Source organism: Malaya genurostris, chromosome 3 (assembly GCF_030247185.1).
Source record: "Malaya genurostris strain Urasoe2022 chromosome 3, Malgen_1.1, whole genome shotgun sequence".
NCBI classification, from domain to species: domain Eukaryota; kingdom Metazoa; phylum Arthropoda; class Insecta; order Diptera; family Culicidae; genus Malaya; species Malaya genurostris.
The window spans coordinates 277,403,474-277,430,086 of record NC_080572.1 but is presented as its reverse complement, the minus strand read 5'-3'; the positions used below and the strand labels follow the sequence as shown (position 1 = coordinate 277,430,086).

At 36.4% G+C, this 26,613-nt stretch overlaps 2 protein-coding genes across 2 annotated transcripts; both read left to right on the top strand.

Moving 5' to 3' along the window:
• The first annotated feature begins 3,828 nt into the window (after positions 1-3,828).
• LOC131439111 (cuticle protein AMP3-like) lies at positions 3,829-4,488 on the top strand. The gene is made up of 2 exons (XM_058609727.1): positions 3,829-3,896; positions 3,989-4,488. Exons 1-2 carry the CDS (start codon positions 3,885-3,887, stop codon positions 4,412-4,414), a joined length of 438 nt encoding a protein of 145 aa, XP_058465710.1. The 5' UTR covers positions 3,829-3,884; the 3' UTR covers positions 4,415-4,488.
• A 15,006-nt stretch (positions 4,489-19,494) lies between these two features.
• Positions 19,495-19,980, top strand: LOC131438912 (cuticle protein CP14.6-like). Its single transcript, XM_058609307.1, has 2 exons — positions 19,495-19,506; positions 19,564-19,980. The coding sequence occupies exons 1-2, from the start codon at positions 19,495-19,497 to the stop codon at positions 19,978-19,980; spliced, it is 429 nt and encodes a 142-aa protein (XP_058465290.1).
• Positions 19,981-26,613: the final 6,633 nt, after the last annotated feature.

Genomic DNA, 26,613 nt, shown 5'->3' with positions numbered 1-26,613 from the left:
AATCGAAATAGATTCGGTCCAAAATTAAAAAAAATCAGTTTTTTGCAGCATCAGTCTGAATAACGGTTAGAAATTCTAAACACACTTCTCCCTGTAGCTCCGGAATTGAAGCATCTTTGAAAAAAGTGAGTGAACTCCGTTTTAGAGTTTTTAATTCATATTTCCGATACTTGTGGAATCGAAAATCAGATCCGGATAAAACTTAGGATTTTTTTCAAAGAAGTTTTCATTTGAATCTAAATTCAAGAAAATCGGTTGAGCCATCTCGGAGAAAGGTAAGTTCCATTTCGGAGGTTTTTGACCATTATTTCCGGTACTTCCCGGACCGAATTCCGTTCAAATACATTTTAACTCATCCACCATTTTACTACATGGAATGAGAAGTCCCGGGCCTAACAAATAAAAAGTCGATTGAAAACTTTTTTATTCTTCGGTTTAATCTCCATCCAGAGAAATACACTTTAGTTATCGGTCCTCCTACTTTTTGAGGCTCTTTGAAAAAAAAAAGATTTGTCACGGTCCTCAAAATAGTCTTCCGTTTCTGTAATGACTTCATTATCCGACGGAAATTTCTTGTCCTGGAGAAACCTTTTCAGGTTTTGAAAATAGATAATAGTCGCTGGGGGTCAGGTCTGGAGAATATGGGGGATGGTACACCAATCCGTACCGCAATTCATTCAATTTCACCGTTGCACCGTTTTTATCAGGATACGAAACTCGTCTTTTCTATTGCTTGATGAGAACTAGAACTCGTCTGACACGATCAGCTGCTATTCAAACACTAGTGGATAAGTTTTCATGAAATTTGGCATTGGGCCATATAGAGGCTTGTTCTACGGTTCGAAACTATTCACGTCTTTTCTGTGAGAGGCCCGGAACTTTTCATTCCATGTAGTAATAACATCAATCAGGTTAACTTATCCCAAGTCCTTCTGTCCTTTAATTCCGGACTAATTTGTACAAATTGTATTCCGAAGTCATCGTTCCATCGACCAGCTTAATGCAAAGTTTGCATCAAATGGATTTGAACATTACAGAGACTTTTGATCTCTTGCGGATGGCAAGCAAGTACCGTTCATTAAGTTTAGGTTTTATAGTTATATGAGACCATAGTAACATTTTTGAATCTTATCAATATTTACATCTTACGTTCAGCATCTGATTTCTTATCAATTGTATCTAAACAATTAATTTCCATAAGCTTGGATTTGATATCATATTGCACACGTTCCGAATATCATTCTGATAGACTGTTCTACCTCAACATTCTACAATGAATGCAAGCGTAAGCCAGATAATCAGGATAATCTTTAAATTGAATTTATTCGAAGTATTGACCATTGCCTTCTATCCATCTTGACCAGCTTCCTGGCAACTTATGGAATTTATGGTAATCGTAATGGACCAAGTCTGGTGAACACGGCAGATGGGGTAGTAGCTTCCAGACAAGCGCTTTGATTGTATCCTGAGCCGGGTTTTACTTTGTGTGCAAGTTCATTGTTGTGTAAAAAATTACTTTGCTGTATCTTATGACTCATTATGATTGGTTTTACGATAAATTTATAGTTCAAATTGATCATTTGTGGCCCATAGAGTATAGCTCATGGTACACCACACGTTTCTGATACCTCCAAACACAGAACATTGTCTTTTTGCCGAATCGATCTGACTTGCAATCGATATTGATGGTTGATGGTTAATGGGATTTTGTCCATTTAATATTTATTAGCATAAATTCATTTTTCATCGTCAGTAATAATTCAAGTCAAAACTGATTCTCTTTCGTGTCTTTGAAGGAAAATTTCACAAGTGTTTTTTTTTCGGTTTTCCATCTGTCTTTCACTCAATTCATCTGGCACCCATTTTCCACACTTTTACACATAGCTTAAATGACCCTAAATTGTTTGTTTTTTTTTTTTTTTTTTTTTTTTTTTTTTAATAACTATTTATTGGAATATGAGTTAAAATTAAATTATTAAGATTTAAATTGGGTGTTCAGCCACAAGTGGTGACTTTTCAGCCCTGTTATATATATATGATTTGGTTATTACCATGAAGACATCATTTGCTTCCGCAATTCTGAGATTTTTGTGTAGGGAAAATTCTAAACCTACTTGTATTGTGTAATGGGGAAAAGGAACTTATATACTAACTTACTAACTAATACAGAGAGCGAATCGATTCAATTGAAGATTGCATCGATTTTTGTCGGAATTAAATTGTTTGTTTGTATTATATTCAACATTGCCATTGGAAGTATCACCAAATACAAATTATAATACGGAAAATTTCGACAAAGTACTACTAGTGTACTTCAGTATTTTTTCTCCAAAACTGGCAATGCTGAAGGTCGAAGTATAGTTCACCATAGATACTGTTTATTATTTTATTAAACAATGATATCACAAGTACAGCCCAAAAGAATACATTCAAATTTACCGGACTTTGCGAGCATTGCATTTTATTCTGGATCGAAGCGTTTGGATGCTGTCGACCCTAAGTTTTAGGTCTGTTTTTTTTTTGTTATACCTCGAAACTTTTTTTTTTTTTTTTGGTTCACATTATAATATCTATGTCATTTGGGAAGCTGTAATCTTCATATCTTAGAGTTGACAAGTCCTTATTCCATTTAGGGTCGTGAGAAAACTACTTCACCAATTATTTTCAAATTTTGCACACTCTTTCTACATGTAAAATACCAGACCCCAACGTTTTGCTTCTCGTTTTTTGTTACTTTGGGGAGGTTTTACAGCTACAAAATGGAGGATTTTTAAGTGAAAAATCATAGTTTTGACTTTAAGTGAAAAATCATAGTTTTGACTTGGTGCTTTTCATCATGCAAAACATTTGAATTCATTGTTTGGAACGATAGCTCTAAAAAATAATGTTTTTTTTTCATCCGTTAGAATTCGCTCCGTCTCTTTGTTCTCGTAACGCCGATGGAGTGAACACACAATAGACTCCATTTTTTGCCTAAATGTTATCATTGACATGCGGAGAGGGTGGAGATATGAACTTGTGAGCACTGATCTATGGCACTTTTTTGGCGACCAGGAATAGAGCGAACCACGTGGTCAATATAAAACCTATTCGCTACCGATTGTTCTCAGACCTTGAAGGAAAGTTTAGCTACTTGGCCTACATTTTGCGTCCAAAGATAATGCACGGAATTGATAAGGTGACAATCTGACATTGCAATTTACGAACGAACATTTTGCGATGCAAATTGTTTTGAGACATATGAATACTGATTTGGATTTAAATAGCCAATATTTATAATGTTGCATTTATCGACTGTCAAATCGGAAAAGTTCGACATTTCGCCTACTGTTTCTGTTAATGGAAACTAATCTTTTAAAGTTTGAAAATATATTCGAATGGCAGTAGTCCTTGATAAAGTAGATAATACGGTACATATGCAGAAGACAAGAAGGCGTTTTTGGTTCAGATTCGGGGTTTTGTGCATTCTTCATTTTATCGGTTACCAAACCAAAGCATAATGTGAAGATAAAAATTTCGTGCAAAAGGTCATCCCGCATGAGACTTTTCGGATCATGACCAACAGATATAAGCTTTTACCTTTTTTCTTGTATTGATGAATGGGTTGCAGTTTTTGTCTGTTTTTCTTTCTTTCTTCTTTCGGGGACCTTTTGACTCATTCGATGACCGTTGATTGTCGATAAGTGGGGGAAACTAGAGCTTCTTCCTGATGCACAAATGTGATGGCAATTCTAGATGGTGCATTTTTGGAATTATGAAGGTTAGGTCATTTGTCGGGGGTGCTGACATATAAAAGAAGTGGATCATTCGATCACTCGAACCAGTATGAAAGTTTTATGCGTCTGGGGACGATCTAAATATAAGTTTGCATACTTTCGAACATAATGGTTAAGTTGGTGAGAATTAGTTTTGGATTCATTAATTTCTAAATTTCTCTAGTAGTGTTAATAAAATAAACAAAAACAAAAATATTTCCAAAATTTTTCAGATAATTCACTTAATGTTCCTGGTCTCGGCTGTGCTGGCTGCTCCCCAGCTTAGGTTCGGACACGGCGATGAGGCTTCTGCAGTTATCCTAACGGACGAAAAGGAACTGAACCCGAACGGTTCGTACAGGTACAAGTATGAAACCAGCAACGGAATCAGTGCATCCCAGTCGGGCGGTCCTGATGGTCTGTTTGCCAACGGATACTTTTCCTATTTGGATCCCGAAGGAAACCGAGTGACGGTCACCTACCTAGCCGATGAGTACGGTTTCCAGCCCCAAGGAGACCATCTGCCGGTGGAACCTCCGGCACCGGATCATGTCATCCGAACACTGGAACAAATTCGGGCATCAGCAACTCCTGATTCGGGCCTGGACATCCCTACACTGGAAGCGACGATTGCACGGTTTAAGGCGACTCAGGGTTGATTGGTGAGATGAAAATTCTGATGAAATAATTGTAAAAGTTTTTAGGTTATGTGCACTTAGAACAATTAGTTATAAATTCCCCTAAAGAATCAGTTGTAAAAGTATTCGTTTTGCTACTGCAAGAATAAAAAATGTTTATGATTAGTGTACTAGTTTTGTCTTTCTTTGGTTAATAATTACCTTGAACTATAAATTAGACCGCCAACACTGACAAAAACTCGTTCGAACTCGATAAACAACACACAACAAACGAGCTTCGATATTTACCGATAAGTAGTTTTACTTGTGGTGAGATTAAAATTGTCACTTTAATGTCACTAATCATTTTGTCGAAGGTTTTTCAACGAACGGGATTGTAAGCTAACATCGAACTTTTTTGGGTTGGTGGAAACAATTCATAGGTCACATGTGGAACGGTGCTCAAACCAGATTCGAAAATGTAAATTCAGTGAGGTGTCCTCTGCGACTAACTAACAAGCAGCCGATTAGGCGAAAACCCGTCTTCAAAGTGGCAAGAGAAACGATCTTCTTTCGATCTCGGGGTTTGGGCAGATTTGAGGTTGCTGGTATTTTTATTCGCATCTGCTCTCTCTTTCTTTTTCTCGATCTTGCTAAATTCTTAGACGAAGATGAAACAATTTCGCTACTATCGTCTTATAAAAGCTGGTTTGACTAGAAATTGGCACACGGCTTAATAGTTAGTGGTTTTATTGGAATTCATTAAATTTTTTTCCGGAATTTCACGGTCATGAATATGTTGGCGGAGACTATTTTTGCGGCATCGACCAGTCGTAGTAACTAAGTCAACCGTAAAACATGTGCTTCCGCTTGATCATAGTAAACTATTTTTTTAACGACCACAAGTGTAACGATTGTACAAAACAGTGACGTTTCCAGTTTTCAAAATGATTTGTGCTAGTGTCCATTGCGTTGTTACAGAAGTTTCGCCCTGTCGACGGAGGAAAAGACTGATTTCATGATGAAGTAATTCGCATTTTTCTTATACCATTGCGTGTTCAAACGTGGACAGAAAATGCGACTGGCTTCCTCGTGAAATCAGATCAGCATATTCAACGGACTGCAACTAGTGAAATTTGTATCGATCGGAAGTGCACTCGGATAGTAATCGTGGGAAAATATTGAACGAAAGGAAAATAAATCATGATTAGAACGAAAGAAAATGCCCAAATGTGGAAATAGTAATGAATTTCGGAGCTATAACACACACAAATTGATTACCGATCGCTCGGTAATTGCTGAACTGTCAAACAACTACCGTAAACTGTAAACCAAATGGATCTAACTGATTGTTCGGTAATTTTTTGTTTGTTTATTTGCCTTTGGTTAATATTCTAGATTTTCGGATTTCAAAAAACAACACAAATTCACAAAAACCAATGAAGATAAATCCAACCTATTTTGTCTATGGCTTTATTCCACGAAGAAAAGGGTCAAATGTTCCGGCTGACCAGAATTATGAGCGCCTTTCAAAACACTGCACAATCCGTCGAGTCCATCAGGAATTACCCTCGAACGATTTGTGTAGGCAGCAAGTGGACAAGTTATACAAAATTATTTTCTGCCTATAAGTAAACAAAAAGCTTTTAGTGGCTGTAATGTTTTAAAAACTTTAGCACCTGCACCTCCTGTTTATCCATTCGATAAACTCTTCAAGATTTTTTTCGTTTGGTTAATAAAAAGACACTTACTAAAAATTTTAAAAACTGTTTGACAATTATTTTCATGAGAATCAGTTTTCACAGATGTTTGGTTATTGGAAGATAGTTTTATCATACGGACAGTATGGGTTTTACTGTACTCGGCGACTATTCAGATTTACCGTATGAATTGTATATCTATTTACAAAATTCTGTAATGAAAATTTACGCAGAACTGATCGTCCGGTAAAAAATTGCATAATTATTGTAAAATAAAACTCATGTACCGAAATATCGGTCATTTCTATAAATTACCAACATTTCTCGTCAAAAATATTACCGAACAAAGGAATTAAATCTTAGTGTGTAGATACGTTTCGGTAGTATCTTTTTCGGAAAAAATTACATTGAGAATTCCTGCAACATGTAAATAATAGTAGCAACCATCGGTGATGTACTTCTATCAGCATTATAACTTAGTAGGTTACGGAAATTTGACTGTCTGTCAATAATTTGCATTACTCTATTTATTGCCTAATCGATTTCATCGTGTGCTTCTTGTGTTTGTCTGCATAATACGGGAATTTCAATGCTTCAGTTTGCATCCAACGTACCATTGTATCCATCCACCTTCAGTCGTCGGAATCAGCCAATTCACTTACATGTCACTTCACTTGATTTTTCCTATTACCAGTATCACGCATAGTGAAGCGATCACTGTAGTGGAAAAAACTCATTTTTTCGACTAAATGTTGGTGGCGTGATGTTCATAATGACATCAAATTAATCCAAGAAATTACTTTCGTCTCTGAAGCGGCTTCCGGCTTCACTTCACTCGATTTTCACCGTGTAGTGATACCAGTAATAAGAGCCATTATATATCAATATGGATCACTTTAACAAATTCAATACAAATCGAAAAAGACATCACAGTAACACTATCTCGTGATGGAAAAGGCTATTAGTTCAACCATGTTTAATAGTTTGCGTTTAGCGTGCACCCAGAAGTGAAATGTCAAAAAAAATTTATCATGATGCCCACATAGTGGTGTGAACATTTTCATATTAAAATTTGTTTTTTTTTCTTACGAAAGTAAATATCGCCTATAAATAATGTAGAATTACGCTCTTTCAGACATATCGTCTTCACTTTCAAGACTTATGGAGTAGTATTTAACTTTGCTCATGAATGTTATGAATAGTACTGAAAAGACGAAACCTATAGGCTTTGAAGGCAATGTTTGGCAGATCACTTGTGATATATAGAACAAAATTAAAATGAAATGAACGGTGTATTACAAGTTACTTAAATTATCTGCACATTATCTTTTCTCTCAGGGAAAGTTAGAAAGTAAAAGAAAATTGTCATTTTTATAAATTGTCTATGAATTAAAAGTGCATATACTAAGCGATCTGCCTCTTGCTGTGAACTGTTTTGCGAATAGTTTAAACTTTTAGTCAAAATTTGAAATTTTGATATTTATTTTCTAAACAGTAATTGAATTAATAAAATAGTATGATAAGTGCAATATAGTAAACAAAAGAACAAGTTATTCTTATTACTTTTACTTCAATTGATAGCTCTCGTTGAGACGAATTACGGTTTATTCATATACTAAATTGTTTTGTTTTGAAGCATTTATTTAGTCATTAAACAACCAATAATTGTATATTTCTATCATTCTATAATTCGGCAATGTTGGTAAAATTCTGGATCTAACATCAAGATTAATTTGTTTAGTTCTGCGTGCACATTTCACACATTTTTGTAAAAACAAAACGTTCTTATACGAATTAGTATCAGTTTGCGATTCTAAACCGTATTTACAGCTTATTTTTTCGTGCAGTGTATATTGAGGAATATTCCATATATTTGGAGTTGTTTGGTTCAGTGTACTGTTTGGGAAAGCTGTCATATGTGCATTAAAAAATTTGTAGTGTAATCTTTTGCCACCGCACTTTACTGTGATGTCCCTCGTGAATCGCAAGAGTGATCCATATTGATATATAGTATATTTGATTTTTGGGACTTCGTCTAATATTGCATAAATTTGAATATTTTTGCATGTAGATGCTCCTACATGAAACACTAATATAAAGAATAGAATAGTTATTTATACCCAAACAGTTACTAATCTATGAATAATGCAAGGATTTTTCTTTTTATCTATTTATTCATCCATCAAACTAGATATCGTCAGTTGTTAAGAGTATGCTTTGTCTGATTCTTCTGAACAAGAAGCAATTGTAGATGAAATTTTACCTACTGATAACTAAGCGTCCTCAAATTTTATCTTTCATATACAGCAGCGCTTTGTCCAGAAATAGCCACTGCAAAACATCGACTGCGATTACTTTTTTTTTTTTCATAAATACGTTTATTTCTTAAGGCAGTTTACATAAGTTTTTCTTCGCCGTAGCATCACTTTTACATAATATTCTTATCCTAATTTAATTCTAACATAGTCACAACGTTTTGCATTTATTAAAACATATTCTCTTATTACTTAAATATCATCTTAGGTAACTCGTCATTAATTATGAAATCTACTCGGAAATATTATTTGAACCAAACGATTAACTTCTATAAATTATAAAATAAGCTGTTATTTTCAGACATTTTGTTAATAATTTCATAAACTGTTTCGAGTTTGTTTGTATCATTACATTATTTTTATTCTAATTTAGCTATTGGTTGAACTCATGGACGCAGCTGGGATCAGAACTAAGTCTTGAAAGGGGCCTTTATTAAATTGAAACTCCAGTTTTCTTTATGAAATGATAAATAAGTTTCATCTATGAAAGGTCACGACAAGCAAGAATGTCTCGAACTGGGATATTGGATAGTCTACCTTGGGTACGCAAAGAATTTATTAGTTGAGATCTGACATCACGATACTCCACGCATGTCCAAACGACATGATCAATATCTCGATAACCTTCGCCACAAGCACAATGATTAGTCTCGGAGAGCCCAATTCGAAGGAGATGTGCATCTAACGTGTAGTGATTGGACATGAGTCTGGACATCACACGAATGAAATCTCTACTCACATCCAGTCCCCTGAACCATGCCTTTGTCGATATTTTCGGAATAATTGAGTGCATCCACCGACCCAGATCATCTTTATCCCAAGAAGCTTGCCAGCTGGCAAGTGTTCTTTGGCGAGACGAGCTATAGAATTCGTTGAAAGCAATTGGTCTCTCATAAATTTCACCCTCAATAGCACCACGTTTGGCTAAAATATCGGCTCTTTCATTGCCAGGAATGGAGCAATGAGCCGGGACCCAGACTATAGTGATTAGATAATTATTGTTCAATATGTCGTTCAGGCACTGTTTTATTTTGCCCAGGAAAAACGGTTCAGTCTTGCCAGTCATGTTTGAGCGAATGGCTTCAATTGCACTCAGACTATCTGTGAAGAGGAAATAATGGTTTGGAATTAATGTGACGATTACACTCAAACTATAATGAACTGCTGCTAGCTCTGCTATATAAACAGATGCAGGTTCTTGAAGCCTAAATGAGGCCGAAACATTATTGTTGAACATACCAAACCCTGTCGCTTCTTCAATTCGCGATCCGTCCGTGTAAAACATTTTCTCAGAGTCAATATGCCTGAACTTACTTGAAAATATTTTTGGGATTTCCGTCGAGCGTAGGTGATCCGGGATTCCACGCACTTCGCGCTGCATGGATGTGTCGAAAAATAAAGTTGAGTCAGGGACATTTAGGAGGCTGACATGGATAGGAATATATCTTGAAGGGTTGATTTCCTGTGACATATGGTTAAAATATACTGTCATGAATTTTGTTTGAGATCGAAGCTCGACTAGTCGTTCGAAATTATTAATTACCATGGGATTCAGCACCTCACATCTTATTAGCAGGCGTGATGAAAGCTCCCAAAATCGATCTTTTAATGGAAGAACTCCCGCCAGAACTTCAAGACTCATTGTATGTGTTGAATGCATGCAGCCTAAGGCAATTCGCAAACAACGGTACTGAATTCGCTCAAGTTTGATAATATGAGAGTTTGCAGCGGAACGAAAACAAACGCATCCATATTCCATCACTGAAAGTATCGTTGTTTGATACAATTTTATTAGATCTTGCGGATGAGCACCCCACCAAGATCCTGTTATTGTTCGAAGAAAATTTACTCTTTGTTGGCATTTCGTTATCAGATACCTAATGTGTCCTCCCCACTTGCATTTGGAATCAAACCACACCCCGAGGTATTTAAAAGTTAAAACCTGTTGGATCATTCTTCCCATCATATGGAGCTGAAGCTGCGCGGGATCATGCTTTCTTGAAAAGACGACTAACTCTGTTTTCTCCGCAGAGAATTCGATACCAAGATGAACAGCCCAAACGGACAAGTTATCTAAGGTATCTTGCAATGGTTTATGCAGATCAATAGCTTTGGGTCCAGTAACTGAAACCACGCCATCATCTGCCAATTGTCTTAGTGTACATGGGGTTACAAGACAGCTGTCAATGTCATTTACGTAAAAATTATAGAGGAGCGGACTGAGGCATGAGCCTTGCGGGAGACCCATGTAACTATTTCTGAGTGTTGCCAAATCGCCATGTGAAAAATGCATGTGTTTCTCTGACAAAAGGTTGTGCAAATAATTATTTATAACCGCTGGGAGTCCATTTTGGTGAAGCTTGTCTGAAAGAACATCAATGGAAACTGAATCAAATGCTCCTTTAATGTCTAAAAATACAGATGCCATTTGTTGCTTTTGAGCGAAGGCAATTTGGATGTCAGACGAAAGTAATGCAAGGCAATCATTCGTCCCTTTATTTCTACGGAAGCCAAACTGAGTATCTGACAACAAACCGTTCGTCTCGACCCAAGTGTCGAGACGTCGTAGAATAATTTTTTCGAACAATTTTCTGATGCAGGACAACATCGCAATGGGTCTATATGAGTTGTGATTGGAAGCTGGTTTCCCCGGTTTTTGAATGGCGATAACTTTCACTTGTCTCCAGTCAGGTGGAACAATATTTTGCTCAAGAAACTTGTTGAACAATTCCAACAAACGTCTTTTTGCGAGGTTGGGCAGATTCTTCACCAAGTTGAATTTAATTCTGTCCAACCCTGGAGCGTTATTGTTACAAGACAAGAGTGCTATAGAAAATTCCATCATTGAAAATGGGTTATTAATAAAACCATTATTTGGAGGAGATTCCCGTATAATGCTCTGCGTAGGAACAGAATCTGGGCAAACTTTCCTAGCAAAGTCAAATATCCATCGGTTCGAGTATTCATCACTCTCATTGCCCACGTTACGATTCCTCATTCGTCTGGCCGTGTTCCAAAGAGTGCTCATTGAGGTATCTCTTGACAAACCTTCGACAAAATGTCTCCAATAGCTACATTTTTTGGCTCGAAGTATGCTCTTGTACTTGGTTTCTAAAACCATAAGTTTTTCAAAATTCTGAGGAGTTCCTCCTCCCCGTTTTAGAAACGTCTTGCAAGCATTTTGTTTTACGAGTTTAGCCTCTGAGCACTCTTTGTCCCACCAGGGGTTGGGAGGCCTTCTGTTAGTCGTTGGCCCAGGAAAGCGTTTAGTTTGGGATTGTTCTGCTGCCTCCAGAATCGAACAAATGAGGAAGTCATATTCTTCAAGTGGAGGGAGCTCTTCCATTGAATTCAAAATACTAGAGATACTACTTTGGTATTTAATCCAGTCGATATTTTTTGTCAAATCATATGGAATACTAGCTGAAGTAGCAATGCAATTGCTACTGCTAATTGAGATGATGATTGGTAAATGATCGCTACCGTGTAAATCAGGCAGTATTTTCCAGGTGCAATCTAGTCGAATTGATGTTGAGCAAAGAGATAGATCTAATGCACTTGGGCGTGCAGGAGGTCTTGGGATCCGTGTCATGCTACCCATATTTAATACCGTCATGCTAAAATTGTCACAAATGTTTTGTATTAAAGATGATCTGCTATCATTGTAAACGGAACCCCACATAATACCGTGCGAATTTAAATCCCCCAGAATCAATCGTGGTGCAGGAAGGGCTTCAACCATTTCATTAAGCTGTTGCTGTCCAACTTGTGCTTTTGGAGGAATATAAACCGAAGCTATGCAAATATCTTTGCCTTTAATGTTTATTTGGCAAGCAACAACTTCTATACTAGAAGTTGAAGGGATGTTTAATCTATAAAAGGAATAGCATTTCTTAATTCCCAAAAGCACTCCACCATACGGAGAGTCTCTATCGAGACGTATAATGTTAAAATCATTAAAATTTAAAGCTATGTTTGAAGTAAGCCATGTTTCGCATAAAGCAAATACATCACATTTTTGACTATGCAATAATATTTTAAATGAATCAAGTTTTGGCATGATGCTTCGACAATTCCACTGCAGGACAGTGATTGTATCATTTGCGACGGGTGATAAATTATCCATCAAAAGATACAAAACCTGAGACAATTGGCCATTGAGCTGATAACTGCTTCAAAAAGGTTCTAGCTATTGGAAGGAATGCCATTATGAGGGTCTTTAAGGGTTCAGATATATTGAATGCTGAGAAAATCCATTCAACAATTTCCGAAAACTTCAGTAATCCTGTTGGTGGCTGTGAAATGGAGCCCACTGGATTATTATCTTTTTCTGTACTAGATCCTGGATTGGTTTGTGAATTTGACAAACCAGGAGGCACAGTCTTTGGTTTTGACTTTTTTTGTTTAACACGGGGATCTTTTTTTGAAGATGAAATTTTAGGTGTCTTTTTTGGTAATTTGGAGGAAGACTTCTTTCTCTTAACTGACCCTTGGGTAGTGATAAACGAATTACCTTCACTATTTTCGTCAGAGTCAGAGTCCTCTGGTTCCTCTAGATTTGAAAACCCGTTTTCGGTTTCCAAAGTGGGGACATCAATGACCGTTTTAAGCATTTCTGCATATGTGCGCTTAGACCGTGCTTTTAAAGAAAGCTTAATTTTGTCTTTGTGCACTTTAAATGCAGTGCATACTGAATATCATCATGAGGACTATTCCCACAATAAATACATTTTTCAATTTCCTTGTTGCAATCATTATCTTTATGAGGCCCTTCACACTTAATACATTTTGGTTTATTACTACAGTAAGTAGCTGTGTGGCCGAATTTTTTGCAGTTCGTACAATTCATTACATTTGGAACAAAAAGCCGAACAGGGAGGCGAATTTTATCGACATAGACATGGGACGGCAACGCAGACCCGGCAAATGTCACTCGAAACGAGTCTGATGGGCGATAAACTTTTTTTTCCTCTTCATGAACTACTGAGTACAGTTGTTTGCACTCCAGTATTTTCACACCCTCAAGCATAGAGTTCTTGAAACGACCAACACCATGCTTGAGTAAATCATCTACCGAAAGACTCGCTTCGGTAACAACACCGTCAATTTCGACATCTTTGGAGGGTATGTAAACTTTATACTCTTTATTGAAATGTTCCGAAGAGACAATATCATTCGCGTGTTTCAAATTATTTACCACAACACGAATTTTATCGTTATTTACTTTTATGATCTCTTTGATTGAAGAGTATCGTGATGTCAAACCTTTATTAATTTGAAAAATGTTTAATGGCTTTGATATACGTCTAAAAAAGACTATCCAAGGCCCAGAAGAGCTCTCCTGATATTTTTTCGTTCGTGGGGGTATCGGATTCATGCTAGGATTTACGTCCATGGATTCATCCATTACATTAAAATTTTTAACTAAACTTTAAAATAAAATTTGAAACCAACACTACACAGTACTCAATCAAAAGGAAAAGAAAAAACTTCTACCTTGAAATTGTTGTCTATCTCCGTTGCACTGCCGTGTAGATCCTCGTTGCTCTAGATGTTCTTGTTGGATGTATCTGGACGTTGATACAATGCTGAAGCTCACTGTAGCGATAGAATATGATGTGATGCTACTGCTACCTGACATCCAGCACCACTCGAATTCCGATTTGCTTTCGTCTTCGCCAGCTGTAACCAGCGCAGGTCACCGGTGTATACCTGCGTGTTGTATGGCAGTGGAAAGACCGAGTTGTCTTGTCTCCTTCTTCCTTGTGCTCCGCACCGATATGCTTCTGCACCGAAGTGCCTTCGCACCGGTGTGCCTTTGCACTCTCCTGCTTCTATGTGCCTTTGCACTCTTCCTCTTCGATGTGCCTTTGCACTCTCCTGCTCAGCACTTGTGGCTGTATATTGCGGCCTGGGTAGAGTTTGGGAAACGCCCTTTGTTGTTTCCTTCACCAGCTTGGCCCAGCACTAGGGCTCTCTTATGCAGCACGTCTATACGTTTTAGCGGCTGCTGCCAACAGGTCTCTACCTGTAGTTCAACCGTTGTCGTATTTAACGCGTGTAAACCAACCAGCGTTATTAAACTGTACGCTTCTATACACAACCTTCTCGGTTGAACGGCTATTACTGAATGACTGCGATTACTCTTTGATTAAAATGATCCACTTCGCTCAGAAAACAACATGCTAAAAATGGCAAAAGTTCAGACCAATAATTGAAAAACATGAAGAAAGTCGTTTTTTTTTTTCAAAATGAATAAATAATAAATAAAAAACCAAAAAAATTTGTTACGCTGTAGAGCAATGTGAACTGTTAAGTTGTACTCCGATCTTGTTAGTTCTGCGTCATAGATGGTGGGGCCGTACCTTGAAGACCGGATGGATATTAAAGGTCAATCGGAAGTTTTGAGATGCGGAGGTGCCGAATTTAGGACGGGAGTCATTGTTTGGTGATGGGGAGGGGGGGGGGGGGGGGCATTGCGTGCGATTGTCCAGGCCAAGTGCCACCTGAAAGGTAGTTGGCCCGACTACACGCAGGCCGCTATTGCTGGGGTACTTAGGAGGAGGTTTGAGGTTAGTCTAACGGCCCTGTTGCAGGTAGGACCGAGATGTTTTGAACAATAGTTAGTTCTACCTATGGCAGTTGCCTCTATGCCGTGAAATATCCGGTTCCATATAAAGGCCTTTGCAGTGTTGATACCTTTGTGACGATTTCATTTAGGGTGACCAGAGCAGATGGACCGGATTAGAATCAATCTGTACTCGTAATATTTCTTTACTTGGGCTAAGTTATTCGAGAAGTTTATTTTTTGAATTTAAATTGAGTTATTAAAGTTGTAGTTTGTAAAGTGCAAAACATATCAGTGTATAAGTGAATAACATTCTTACATTTCTCATGATATTTTGAAGGAATTATAGATATTTTTGTCGTGAATACAACTTACTTTACTATGGAGCGCCTTTTCAAAATTTACCCTCTGAGAGTGATAAGTTTTTGATCGTGAATATCTCCTGTTGTATCTAATGAATCGACATAATTCTTGCTACATGTCATCGGAAATATGATCACAATTTTATGATAAAATTTTCAGTTGTATTACATAATCTCAAATAGTATCAAAGAGGATAATTCATAAGGCGCGTTTGCCTTTCTCGTATTTTGAAAGTTCATAGCTCAGTGATATGTGGAAGGATTTATATAATCTAACTACCAATAGAATAGAAAATTTTCAACTTGAACGTGTATTGCAACAACATTGAAGTTTTTCAATAGTACACTATTGTAAAACCTGTTTGATTTAACCTATAACAGCACCAGCCAATCAGAACGCGAGATGTCTGCATCTATACAAGAGCTGCCATATAAAAGTTGAGTGGTTCATTTTCCTACCATTTGCTGAGCAACTGTTCCCGAAACAAGACACACGAGAGCAACATCGAGGACCTGTCGTCTCACTGTTTCCCGTTCTGCGAAAATTCCTTTTGGAAAAGGGGCTGTCCGTACACCGCTGCCAGTAGCAGGTATTAAATTAAATGTGATATGAGAAATAGTATCATTTAAGTTAAAGCTGCTACTCTGAACGCACGAGACACCGTCAGCACGATGACACCGAAAACCGGTAGAAAGGCAGTCAAAAAGTCCAGCAAGGCCCATTCAAAGCACTTTTCAGTGCTAAAGACATCCTAAAGAATTAGTTGAATTTTGTCACTTTCCTACCATTTTCTGAGCAACAGTAACCGAAACAAGAAACACACGAGAACCATCTCAGATCTCAATTTCCTACCAAAAGATTCATCAAGATGGAAATTAAAATAATTTGTACCGTCACTAACACATTCAATTACGAACGGCAATGCGAAAGCGAAATGTGATGATGTTGAACACATCTTTATACTAGTATGGGGTCGTGTGAAAATATGCCATGCGAAACAGGGTTGCCATATATACAGATTAATCTGCAATATTGTTATTATTATTATTATTATTATTATTATTATTATTATTATTATTATTATTATTTTTATTATTATTATTATTATTATTATTATTATTATTATTATTATTTTTATTACTATTATTATTATTATCAACTAACTGATATTCGGAAAAGAGATGGGAGCGTGTCAGTTTTTTCGTATTCACGACATCCAGTTATGTCTCTGACATTACCCACCCGCCTTTTTATTCTTCAAATGTTTTTCCATTGCTGAAACATGATGTCTCATTATGTATGATGTGGGATTAAGGGAATTTCTGTGTCATGTGAACAAGTATTGATTTTAATGAAATCATAACAAATTTAATTTCTAATGAATAAGTTTCACATTTGATTTACAAAACGATTGCTCATTTCTCGAACATGAATATGAAGAGCTTTCAAGCGTCTTTGAATTAATGTTTTTTGATGCACAGATAAAAATATTTTGTGAATTTACATCTATTTTCATGCACATATTTGGAGCAGGTAATTAAACATAAAGTTACTTTACAATTCTGTAGGTTTCAATATAATTTAATCGCAAACTAAGCGATAATTGAAAGATACAGTTATATTCATCGAAAATTCAATGCAATCCAGTTTAGTTTTGCATCTATGACGGTTTTCAATCAAAATCTCGATTCAACCCATGTCTATTCCATGTTACTATAGATTTACATGTCGTGTAAATTTCATTATTTTTTTCTGTGTGGTTGTGCACTGATTTTTGTAAAAATAAAAAGCTATTACTCAATGAGAATCATCGGAATGGTGTTTAAAATATGCATGCAATAATTTCCACACATTTTTACAAATTTTTCAGATCATGTTGATTAAATTTATTTGAACTAACCCGATAAATCCAGATTTTTTTTTATATTTTCCAATATGGCAACAGTGTGTTGCATAAAAATGGGTTCACACAACGTAATGTTTTATGCTATCTAAATAACAGGAAACATGAGCGTGTGAATATTTAAGGAAAAACACGTTCGCAATAAGAAATTCTTTACGGTTTATACCTTATCGAACTAGTTAAATTAAACTACAATGCAGTGTATTCATTCATATTTCCCACCCTATGTTTGTGATATGCACTGTAGATATTAATTTTGGTAAGCCCGTGTACTGTAGTTGCACAAACAATTCGTTTAAACGGTAACATATACCTACGAAAAAATACGAACCCGTAGCTAGCTCGTATCCGGGGAAATCGTTTTGCCAATTGAACTACCCTGCATGTGAAACACACGAAGAAACAGCCTAACTGAACAGAAGAACCGAGCATGGATGAGGATGTCATTCTCATATTACTAATATTATCATATTATTTTCTGTTCTCTGCATCGTCGCTCTAAGTGACGGATTGAAATTTTAAACACACTTCACCGTGTAAATCCGAAACCAGTAGTCGGATTCGAATTTGAAAACTGAATAGCAATTTAAAGAGCCAAAATACTTTTTATTGGAGTATAAGATTGTGGAAATCGGTTAAGCCGTCTCGGATAAAAATGAGTGCATATTTTGTAAAAAATTTCGTGCATTTTTCATTGTATTTCCAGAACCGGAAGTCGGATCCAAATGAAATTCAGGAACTTTGCACGAGACCGTAAAGACCATCAATCAATTAATCTAAATTGGTAAAAATTGGTAAATAAATAAATAAATAAATAAAATTGAGTGACAATATTCGGCCCTCAAGACCTCGGTTTATGAGAAACGAAAAACAATTTCTTATTGTCAAGTATTGATTACAATCAGTTCATTATCTCATCTTTTTGCAGTTCTTACAAGTAGGACAACTTCCAATGCAGTTCATCACAGCAATTGATAACTGTAGCAAGATACGATCGTTCAAATGCCTCTAGATGGAATGGAATTTTGAACCAATTCATACCATATCAAGACTCCTAATTACATCAATTATAATACGGCCTACTGCGACCATGTAAAACCCTTCAGCCATTGGCGCCGGGTTGTCCAAACAAAAGGGAGCAGTTTCACGCCTGCTAGGGTTGACTATTTGATGATTGATTAAAGTTCGGAAACCTTCTGCTTGGACTTGACCCACGGGTCGAACAACAAGTTTTGAACTAATCTGAGCCCGAGCAATCCTATGCCAATGCCGGTTGACATGTTGGGTCTGCGATCGAGATAATCGAAGGTCTTCCTGCAAGATTCCAGCCCACAAGAAAAAAATAGTCAGCTTAGCTTCTCAACACAAAACAAAACTCAACTGACTCCGAAAGATAAAAATTTCTTTGTATTACCCAGGCGATACGCGCGTTGTGTAACCTATGAAGGGTTGATCAGTGCACTGGAAGAATTCGATCCTCCGCAACCTTCGTCCGAACATGCTAGGTCCGGTTTTGGGGTATTTTCAGCGTTAAATTATGCTTTTATGATAGAGATCTTTCTCAACATTAATCCTTCAATCGGATCTGACATCTCCGACATTGATTGAATCGTAATTAGTAAACGTTTGGGTTAACTTCTGTTTTTTTCTGTTTACGTGTTAGATTTTAGTTGGGAAATAAACGTTTTCAATTATATTGCTTTACTTGCAGTAACAGTTTAATTCATCGAATGATTTTGATGATTTGACGGTTATCTAAATCATTCAATTAGTTAAACTGTAACTGTCTAGTAATACATGTGTTCGCTTTTAAATTGATACGATATAAATCTCACTGATCCAACGACGCTGACAGCCTATGAAAAATGATCTTCGATCGTGTTGATTTTGGTACAATCGGTAAGGAGAATGGATGAAAAAAAAACACACCAAACACTAGTTCACATAATTTGAATAGACCAGTTTTTTTTTGGTCGACTGGCGGAGATTTTTGCCGGGCCGCGTGTCATTTGTTCACCCTTCTTAGCCCGGTAGGGTGGGGTCACTCAAAAGTGATACACTTCTTTGGAAATTATACTTTTTTACAACTAGTTCGTCTATGAGTTCGGTTAGTAGATCGAAAAGTAAGAAGAACGAATCTAGACTACGCCTATTGGTATATAAATCCGAGCACTTTACCAGTGAATTATATCAGTTGCAGCTGTAAGCTCACGAGAGCAGTTAATCAATTTTTCGAGTGTCATTCGATAGAAAACACCAAAAACTTTGTTACAATGTTCCAGCTTGTAAGTAGTTCACGCATGCGTTAAAATCTGATAAGATAACCATTCTTCTGTTCAAAGGTCATCGTTTCGTCTTTGCTGGCCATGGCCATGGGTTCCCCGTTGGTGGCGATTCAACCGAAACATCCGGAAGCCGACGCCCAAATTCTGTCCTTCGAAAGTGGCCTACACGACGATGGCCACTTCGGTTGGTCCTACCAGACTAGCAATGGAATCGCTAACCACGAGGAGGGACTGGGAGCTCACGCGGCCAACGGAGTGTACTCCTACACGGGTCCCGATGGAGTTCAGTACCGGGTGCAGTACGTCGCCGATGAGTCCGGATTCCGCGCGGAAGGTGCTCATTTACCCACTCCACCTCCTACACCGGATCACGTTCTTAAATCGTTGGAATTGATCCGTGCCAATCCACCGAAGGATCAGCCAGATTTCAGCCTGGAAGCGCTGGATGCCACCATTGCTCGGCTTAGGAACTAAGCCTATCGAAGTGTCGTCGATAGGAAGTTGTTTAAACTTGTTAAAACACAAATCGTTGTTAAAAATGTTTCAGAGATTTAAATAGGAAATTCGGATAAGTATCATTGAAAGAATGTTCTCATTCCATCAATAGGTGTGAAGAATGCCAAACGTGTTCAATAGTCTAAATGGTCAAAATAAATTCACCATAAATATTGGTTAAAGAAATTTCATCCAAATGTTTCAATTTCAATTTTTGATTTAGAAAACTTTTTACTGCCAAAGGATAAAAATGTTAGAAATGGAATTTTGGCTTGTCATGAGTCTTGTGTTTAGAAAATGCTCAACAAATCTGCTGTACCATTATCAATATTGTGGAATATCCCCATACTTGCCGGAGTTTTCCTGATTCATGGGAGAACTCACTTATCTTCCCTGTTCATCAAATTATAGAGTAATAGTAGCTTATCTTAAATGGTCTACATGTTCAAATTCCTTGACTGATACATCTTTTATCGTTCCGTCCTAAAAAGCGCCTTTAAAGGATCGACTTTGTATACTAGGATTTTAACTTTTTATGCAATAAATACTAAAATTATAGTTCCTAAATAACGACGGATTGTATTTAGTGACGCACTTATGGGTTTACCGCAATCATGTCTGACAATTCGTGACATGACTGTCAAAATTAAACAGCAACTGTATTACTGCGACCATCTCAGTGTGCTTCTATGAGTCCATGAGTATAAAAAACCAAAAACACTTAAGTTTTCGCAATCAAATTTATCACAACTAAGAATTCTTAGAATTAAAAAAAATCAGCCGTAATTGGATTTTGAAATGTATAAACGGTTCCGTTTCACGGAGATGATTTCAGAATTTAAAAATAGTGTTTGAAGCAAAATTTCACAATACTTTAAAAATGGATAAAACAATTGATTCACTTGAATAATATTTATGCTCATTTTGCTTTAAAAATTAAACACAAGTTTTCGTTTCGATAAGATATGTCATGATGCTTATTTTTAATCAGTGTAGGATCATTTCTAATCATTTCATAATTTTGATATTTCCAGGAGACTGCAAATAAGTGACTGTTCAATATGTTAAAATTGGGAAGCCAAAACTTTTGTAATACTATTTAACACCTATAACTTACAAAAAGTAACACATACACACTTAAATTTTATTACTGAATCTCGGCCAAATAATTGCCGAGATTTGCACAGCCGAGGGCTCGGTAACCGTCTCCGCAAAATATATAATTACTGCGAATTTCGGCAATCCTGAACTGTCAATTATTGCCGATCTTTTCAGCAGCAATTTCACTGTTATTTCAGTAAAAGCGATCGGGATCGAATCATGGATTACCGAGTCATCAGTAATCGAGTCTAGGAAGGATTTTTCTTCATTATTGAACGAAAATTTTATCACGAAATCCAAGTTTGGGGAATGAGTGTATTTTATTAATGCTCACTTAATTTAAAAAAAATCAAATCCCGAACAGAAATATCACAAATAAAAACCATTTGTTTCTAGTGCTCGCCCTACCTAGAAATAAACAAATCTGTATAAAATGTTCATTTCGACCTAAGTAACAATGAGAGATTCTCTTTGTTTACTTTCTCTTTCGATTATTGCGAAATATTCCTGCTTTTTTCGGTAATTTCTTCAGTGCAGATTGAAAGATGATAGCCTTAGTTATTATTATCGGTAAATAGTTGGAGAGAAGGATTGCCAAGAGTAGCGTAATAATCGAAAGAGAAAGTAAACGAAGAGAATCTCTCATTGTTACTTAGGTCGAAATGAACATTTTATACAGAAATATTCAAAAATATATATAAAAAGAACATTTTGATACCACTTAGCTATTCACGTAATACTGAAATCTCTTTCAGACTCTTACGGACAAGCTCAGCAACATATTAGGGGAAGATGGGGTAAAACCACCCCCGAGGCATAATGCACCTTTTGCTTTTCTCAAAAGTTACCAATTTTTTTTCTGAAATTTTAATGAAACTGAAAGTCCGCCATAACAACAGATTACCAATTATGTCTCTGTTATAAGTATTTTTTGATGTTCGTTCCATAGTAATTTTCTAGGGTGAGGAAGACGATTTTAACTATGCAACCAGTGAATTTTTTTGCCAATCATTCGGGTTTCTAATACAGACGATGTATTTGCAATTTTATAGAAAAATCGTCAAATATATCGTCTCATATTTTTGGAGGCAAAACGACCCGAATTGTGTGAGGCAAAATGCACAAGAATTCGCTTACAAAAATTATCCATAAGTTATCAATTTAATGAATAATAGTGAACAATCTTCCACCTGGCAAATATTTCTGTTTTGATGGATGTTTACCCGTTGTTTAAGATCATCCTGCCTCTATGTTCAGATAATCATCACTTCGCGTAATTTAAAATATATATTTTTCATGTTTTCCACGATCGGGCGTCATGCCCCGCATATATTTCAAAAGACAATTTTTAAGGGTTTTGGAAAATATAATATTTCATATATTTTTCAATGCATTCAGCGAGTATTTGTACGTTATTTTGAGAAATAATGATTACGGAAGATAGTCATGCATGAAACTTTTCCGTGTTATTCTCTATAGTTAAGACATAGCTACATTTCGTTAGGGGGTGCGTTTTACCCCACCTACCCCTATGCCAAAATTCGGCATTCAATGCGCTTTACCGAGATATCAGAACTTTACAATAACGAATTTCGGCAATGAGCATGTGAATTACGGAACAATCAGTAAAATTTCGTGTTGCCGATCTAATTCGACATTTCATTTTTCCGAGCTCGAGAATCGGTTTTAATTGCGTATAACGCTTCGTAACACACAAAACTTACAGAAGAGTAATGGATGTAATGCCTCGTAATGCTTCTACCTTTTAAAAATGCAAAACATGAAACGTTTTGTAACACCAAAAACGCACAAAGAACGTTACACATATAACGATTTGTAATGCCTTCAACTTACAAAAAAGAGCGTGTGTAACACTTCGTAACGCTTACAACTCACAAAAAACTAATGCATGTCACGCTTCGTAACGCCAAAAACTTATACAGAATAACACATGTCACGTTCCGTAACGCCTGTAACTTACAAAAGGTAACGCTACATAACGCTTATATCTTACAAAAAGGTAACGCATGTAACGCTCTTTAACGTCTATGATTCACAAAAAAGTAACGCATGTAACGCTTCATAACGCTTATTACTTACTAAAATATAACGCATGTAACGCTTCGCAACGTCTATAACATACCAAAAAGTAACGCATGTAACGTCTATAACATACAAAAAAGTAACGGATGTAACGCTTCGTAACGCCTATAACTTTCAAAAATATAACGCATTTAACGCTTTTGTAACGTCTGTAACTTACAAAAAAGTAACGCATGTAACGCTTCTTAACGCTTATTACTTACTAAAATATAACGCATTTAACGCCTTCTTAACGTCTGTAATTTACAAAAACCTGTTTTAATCCACCTAGTGGTGTGATGATGCCTTTCTCATATCAATCATACTATCATATATAATACTGTGGTATTCTTCAAAATAGTTTTCTTCGATTCGTAAAAAAATCACCGAAATCGGTTTGTTTGACCGCCTACTAATAAAAACTATCAATTGGAAAAGGTTTGAGGTCGATTTAGAATTTTTTTTAATGTTTTTCCCCATTTTCAGTTATGGTATACAATTTTTAACCCACTTTACCTTATATTTCCGGATCCGGAAGTCGGATCCGCATTAAATTCAGGAATTACGCATGGGACCACAGGACCTTTCATTTTAACCTAAGTTTGTGAAAATCGGTTCAACCATCTCCGAGAAAAGTTAGTACAAAATAACGTTACATACACACACACATACACACTCAGACATTTTGCGTACTCGACGAACTGAGTCGAATGGTATATGACACTCGGCCCTCCGAGCCTCGGTTCAAAACTCGGTTTTCACAGTGATTGCATAACCTTTCTAAATGAGAAAGGCAAAAAGTAACAAATGTACCGCTTCATAACGTCAATGACTCACAAAAAAGTAGCACATGTAGCGCTTCGTAACACCTATAACCTACAAAAAATAACGCATGTAACGCTCCGTAACTGACTAACAAGAATGTAGCACTTCGTATCCCTGTAACTTGTCTAAAAGTAACGCATATAACGCTTCGTAAAGCCTGTGGCTTACAAAAAAGTAGCCTATGTAACGCTTATAATTTACTAAAATGTAACGCATGTAACGCTTCGTGACACCTATAACTTACAAAAAGTAACGCATGTAAAGCTTCGTAACGTTTATAATTTACAAAACAGTAACGCATGTAACGCTTCGTAACACCGATGATTCACAAAAAAGTAACGCACAATTAACGCTTCGTAACACCTGTAATATACAAAAAAGTAACGCATGTAACGCCTATAACATCCTTAAAAGTAACGCATGAAAGGCTTAGTAAGGCCAATAACTTCAAAAAAATAACGCATGTAACGCTTCATATCGTCTATAACTTTCAAAAAAGTAACGCATGTAATGCATCGTAACGCCTATAGCTTCCTTAAAAGTAACGCATCGTAACTCGTTTACCGCAAGAATCTAACCCTTATACCGGTTTTGAATATTCATAATTTTCACAAAATAACTTTGTTTCCCCTAAATTTTAGAAAATTATCGTATGGAACGATTTCTAGTTTCTTTAACTTAACGTAACGCTTCCCATGTCACGATAATATCGAGTAAAACGCTTCGTCATATGCAACATTTTTTCCATATTGGGGACGGGTATAGCGTGATAGGTAAGTCGATGCCTTGAAAAGAAATTTTCTCTAGCCCGAAAGGCGAATGACCTTAAGGTTAAAACCTCTATAATCGGAACAACAAAAATTTTCCATAGTACCTTTACTCAGACGTTGAATCAGATAGACCTCAAAAAATTATGTAAAGTATGTTTTGACGTATTTGTAACGTCAAAAACTAAACTACTATTTTATGTATTCTTATTGTCATTTATGTTACCACGGTTTCATTATCCATTTTATGAGTTCGAAGATAGTTTTATCGCTCCATTTTTTCAAACATGGCTCAACCGATTCCAACAAGTTTAGGCTCGTTTAAAAGCTAATATTGAACCATTTATCAAGTTCGAAGGACAAATGGCTGTTACTACCGGTTCTGGAGATGCGATGGTATAAGTGACGTAACCGACAAAACACGTTTCTTGGGTTAGCATCACTCTTCTCAATCAAAAAGGCGGGTGGGTAATGTCAGAGACATAACTGGATGTTGTGAATACGAAAACAACCGACATGTTCTTTAACACTTCCGAATATCAATTAGTTGATCAATTGTATGAATTATGCAAGCATTCACCTTTTTCACATTTTTCGCAAAAACAAAGAAGGCTTCACTTGATCTAAATTACTGTGAATTTTACACAGCGAAAAGTGCACAAATCTAATCAAACAGTTCTAGATTTGCACTAAACTGAGATTTTTTACCTTCGATTTGCGAAGAAGAAATCCTAATAGTTCTTCAGAAAAGTTTTAGAGTCATTAGAACGACTGATTTTTTGTGATGCTCCCCACCGTTGCCCTCTTTTCGTTGTTTTTTCACCAATGCAATCGACTGGCAGCTGTGACGTAATCGCTCTTGTCGAAGAGCGGAACTAGATTTGCAAACGACACACAATACATCTGCTTGCAGTGGCGATAGAATCCAAACTGATCCAATTTTTGTTAAGAGGTTTCTTTATATGTGATTTCGTTTGTAGCTAATGGGCGGTCCTAACGGCTTTCAAAATAGCAGCGTATAGAATTTTAATGTCGATTATTTCATTTCGGATTTGCATAATTTATTGAAAGAAACTATCAGGATGCTGTAAGGGATTCATTCCTGTCTTTCAGAAAGACCAAATTGTGGAACTCACTTCGATATTGAACACTGTTCGGAACATTTTTCTCAAACGATTTGTTGTACAGGAGCAGATATTTTGTTCTCTTCCTCACGGAAAGACCGAAATTAGCATTTTGGCGAAAAAATTAGTTGATTTTCTGATTTTAGTTAGTTATTTCTTGAGACAACTAAAAAAATCTTACTTTTGCTAATATAGATTTTTTGATTCTAATTCTCTTAATAATAATAAAATATTTGTTGAAATGGCTATTTTTTTTAGTTGAATTCACCAATTAAACGTGCTGTCATTTCTTAGCTGAGGCACGCTTCATATCCATTCAACTAATTTTTTAGTTGAATTAGAGAAATAAAACGTTGTTTTCAACCAACATAAATGGTTGAATTGGTTTCTGCAATTAGCAGCTATATGGCGCTCGTTAACACCGTAATGACTACTAGCCACTAGATGGCACACTACTACCGACAAAAATTTCAGTCGCGGTTATCTTTTCTATATTTGCAGGTATAAATACGATGTTGTATTGGAGAAAAAGACATAAGCGAAACATAAACTTCTTTTTGAAAAATTTTACTTCTAAATCGCTGTTTTCTTCATTCGACTTCGCGAAATCGACTCTCTCACTGAAAACTTTGAGCACTCGGAAAACAAAAACCGATTACACACCGGACGGCGTAGCCCGGAATGAGAAGATACAAAAAACATCATTTGACGTG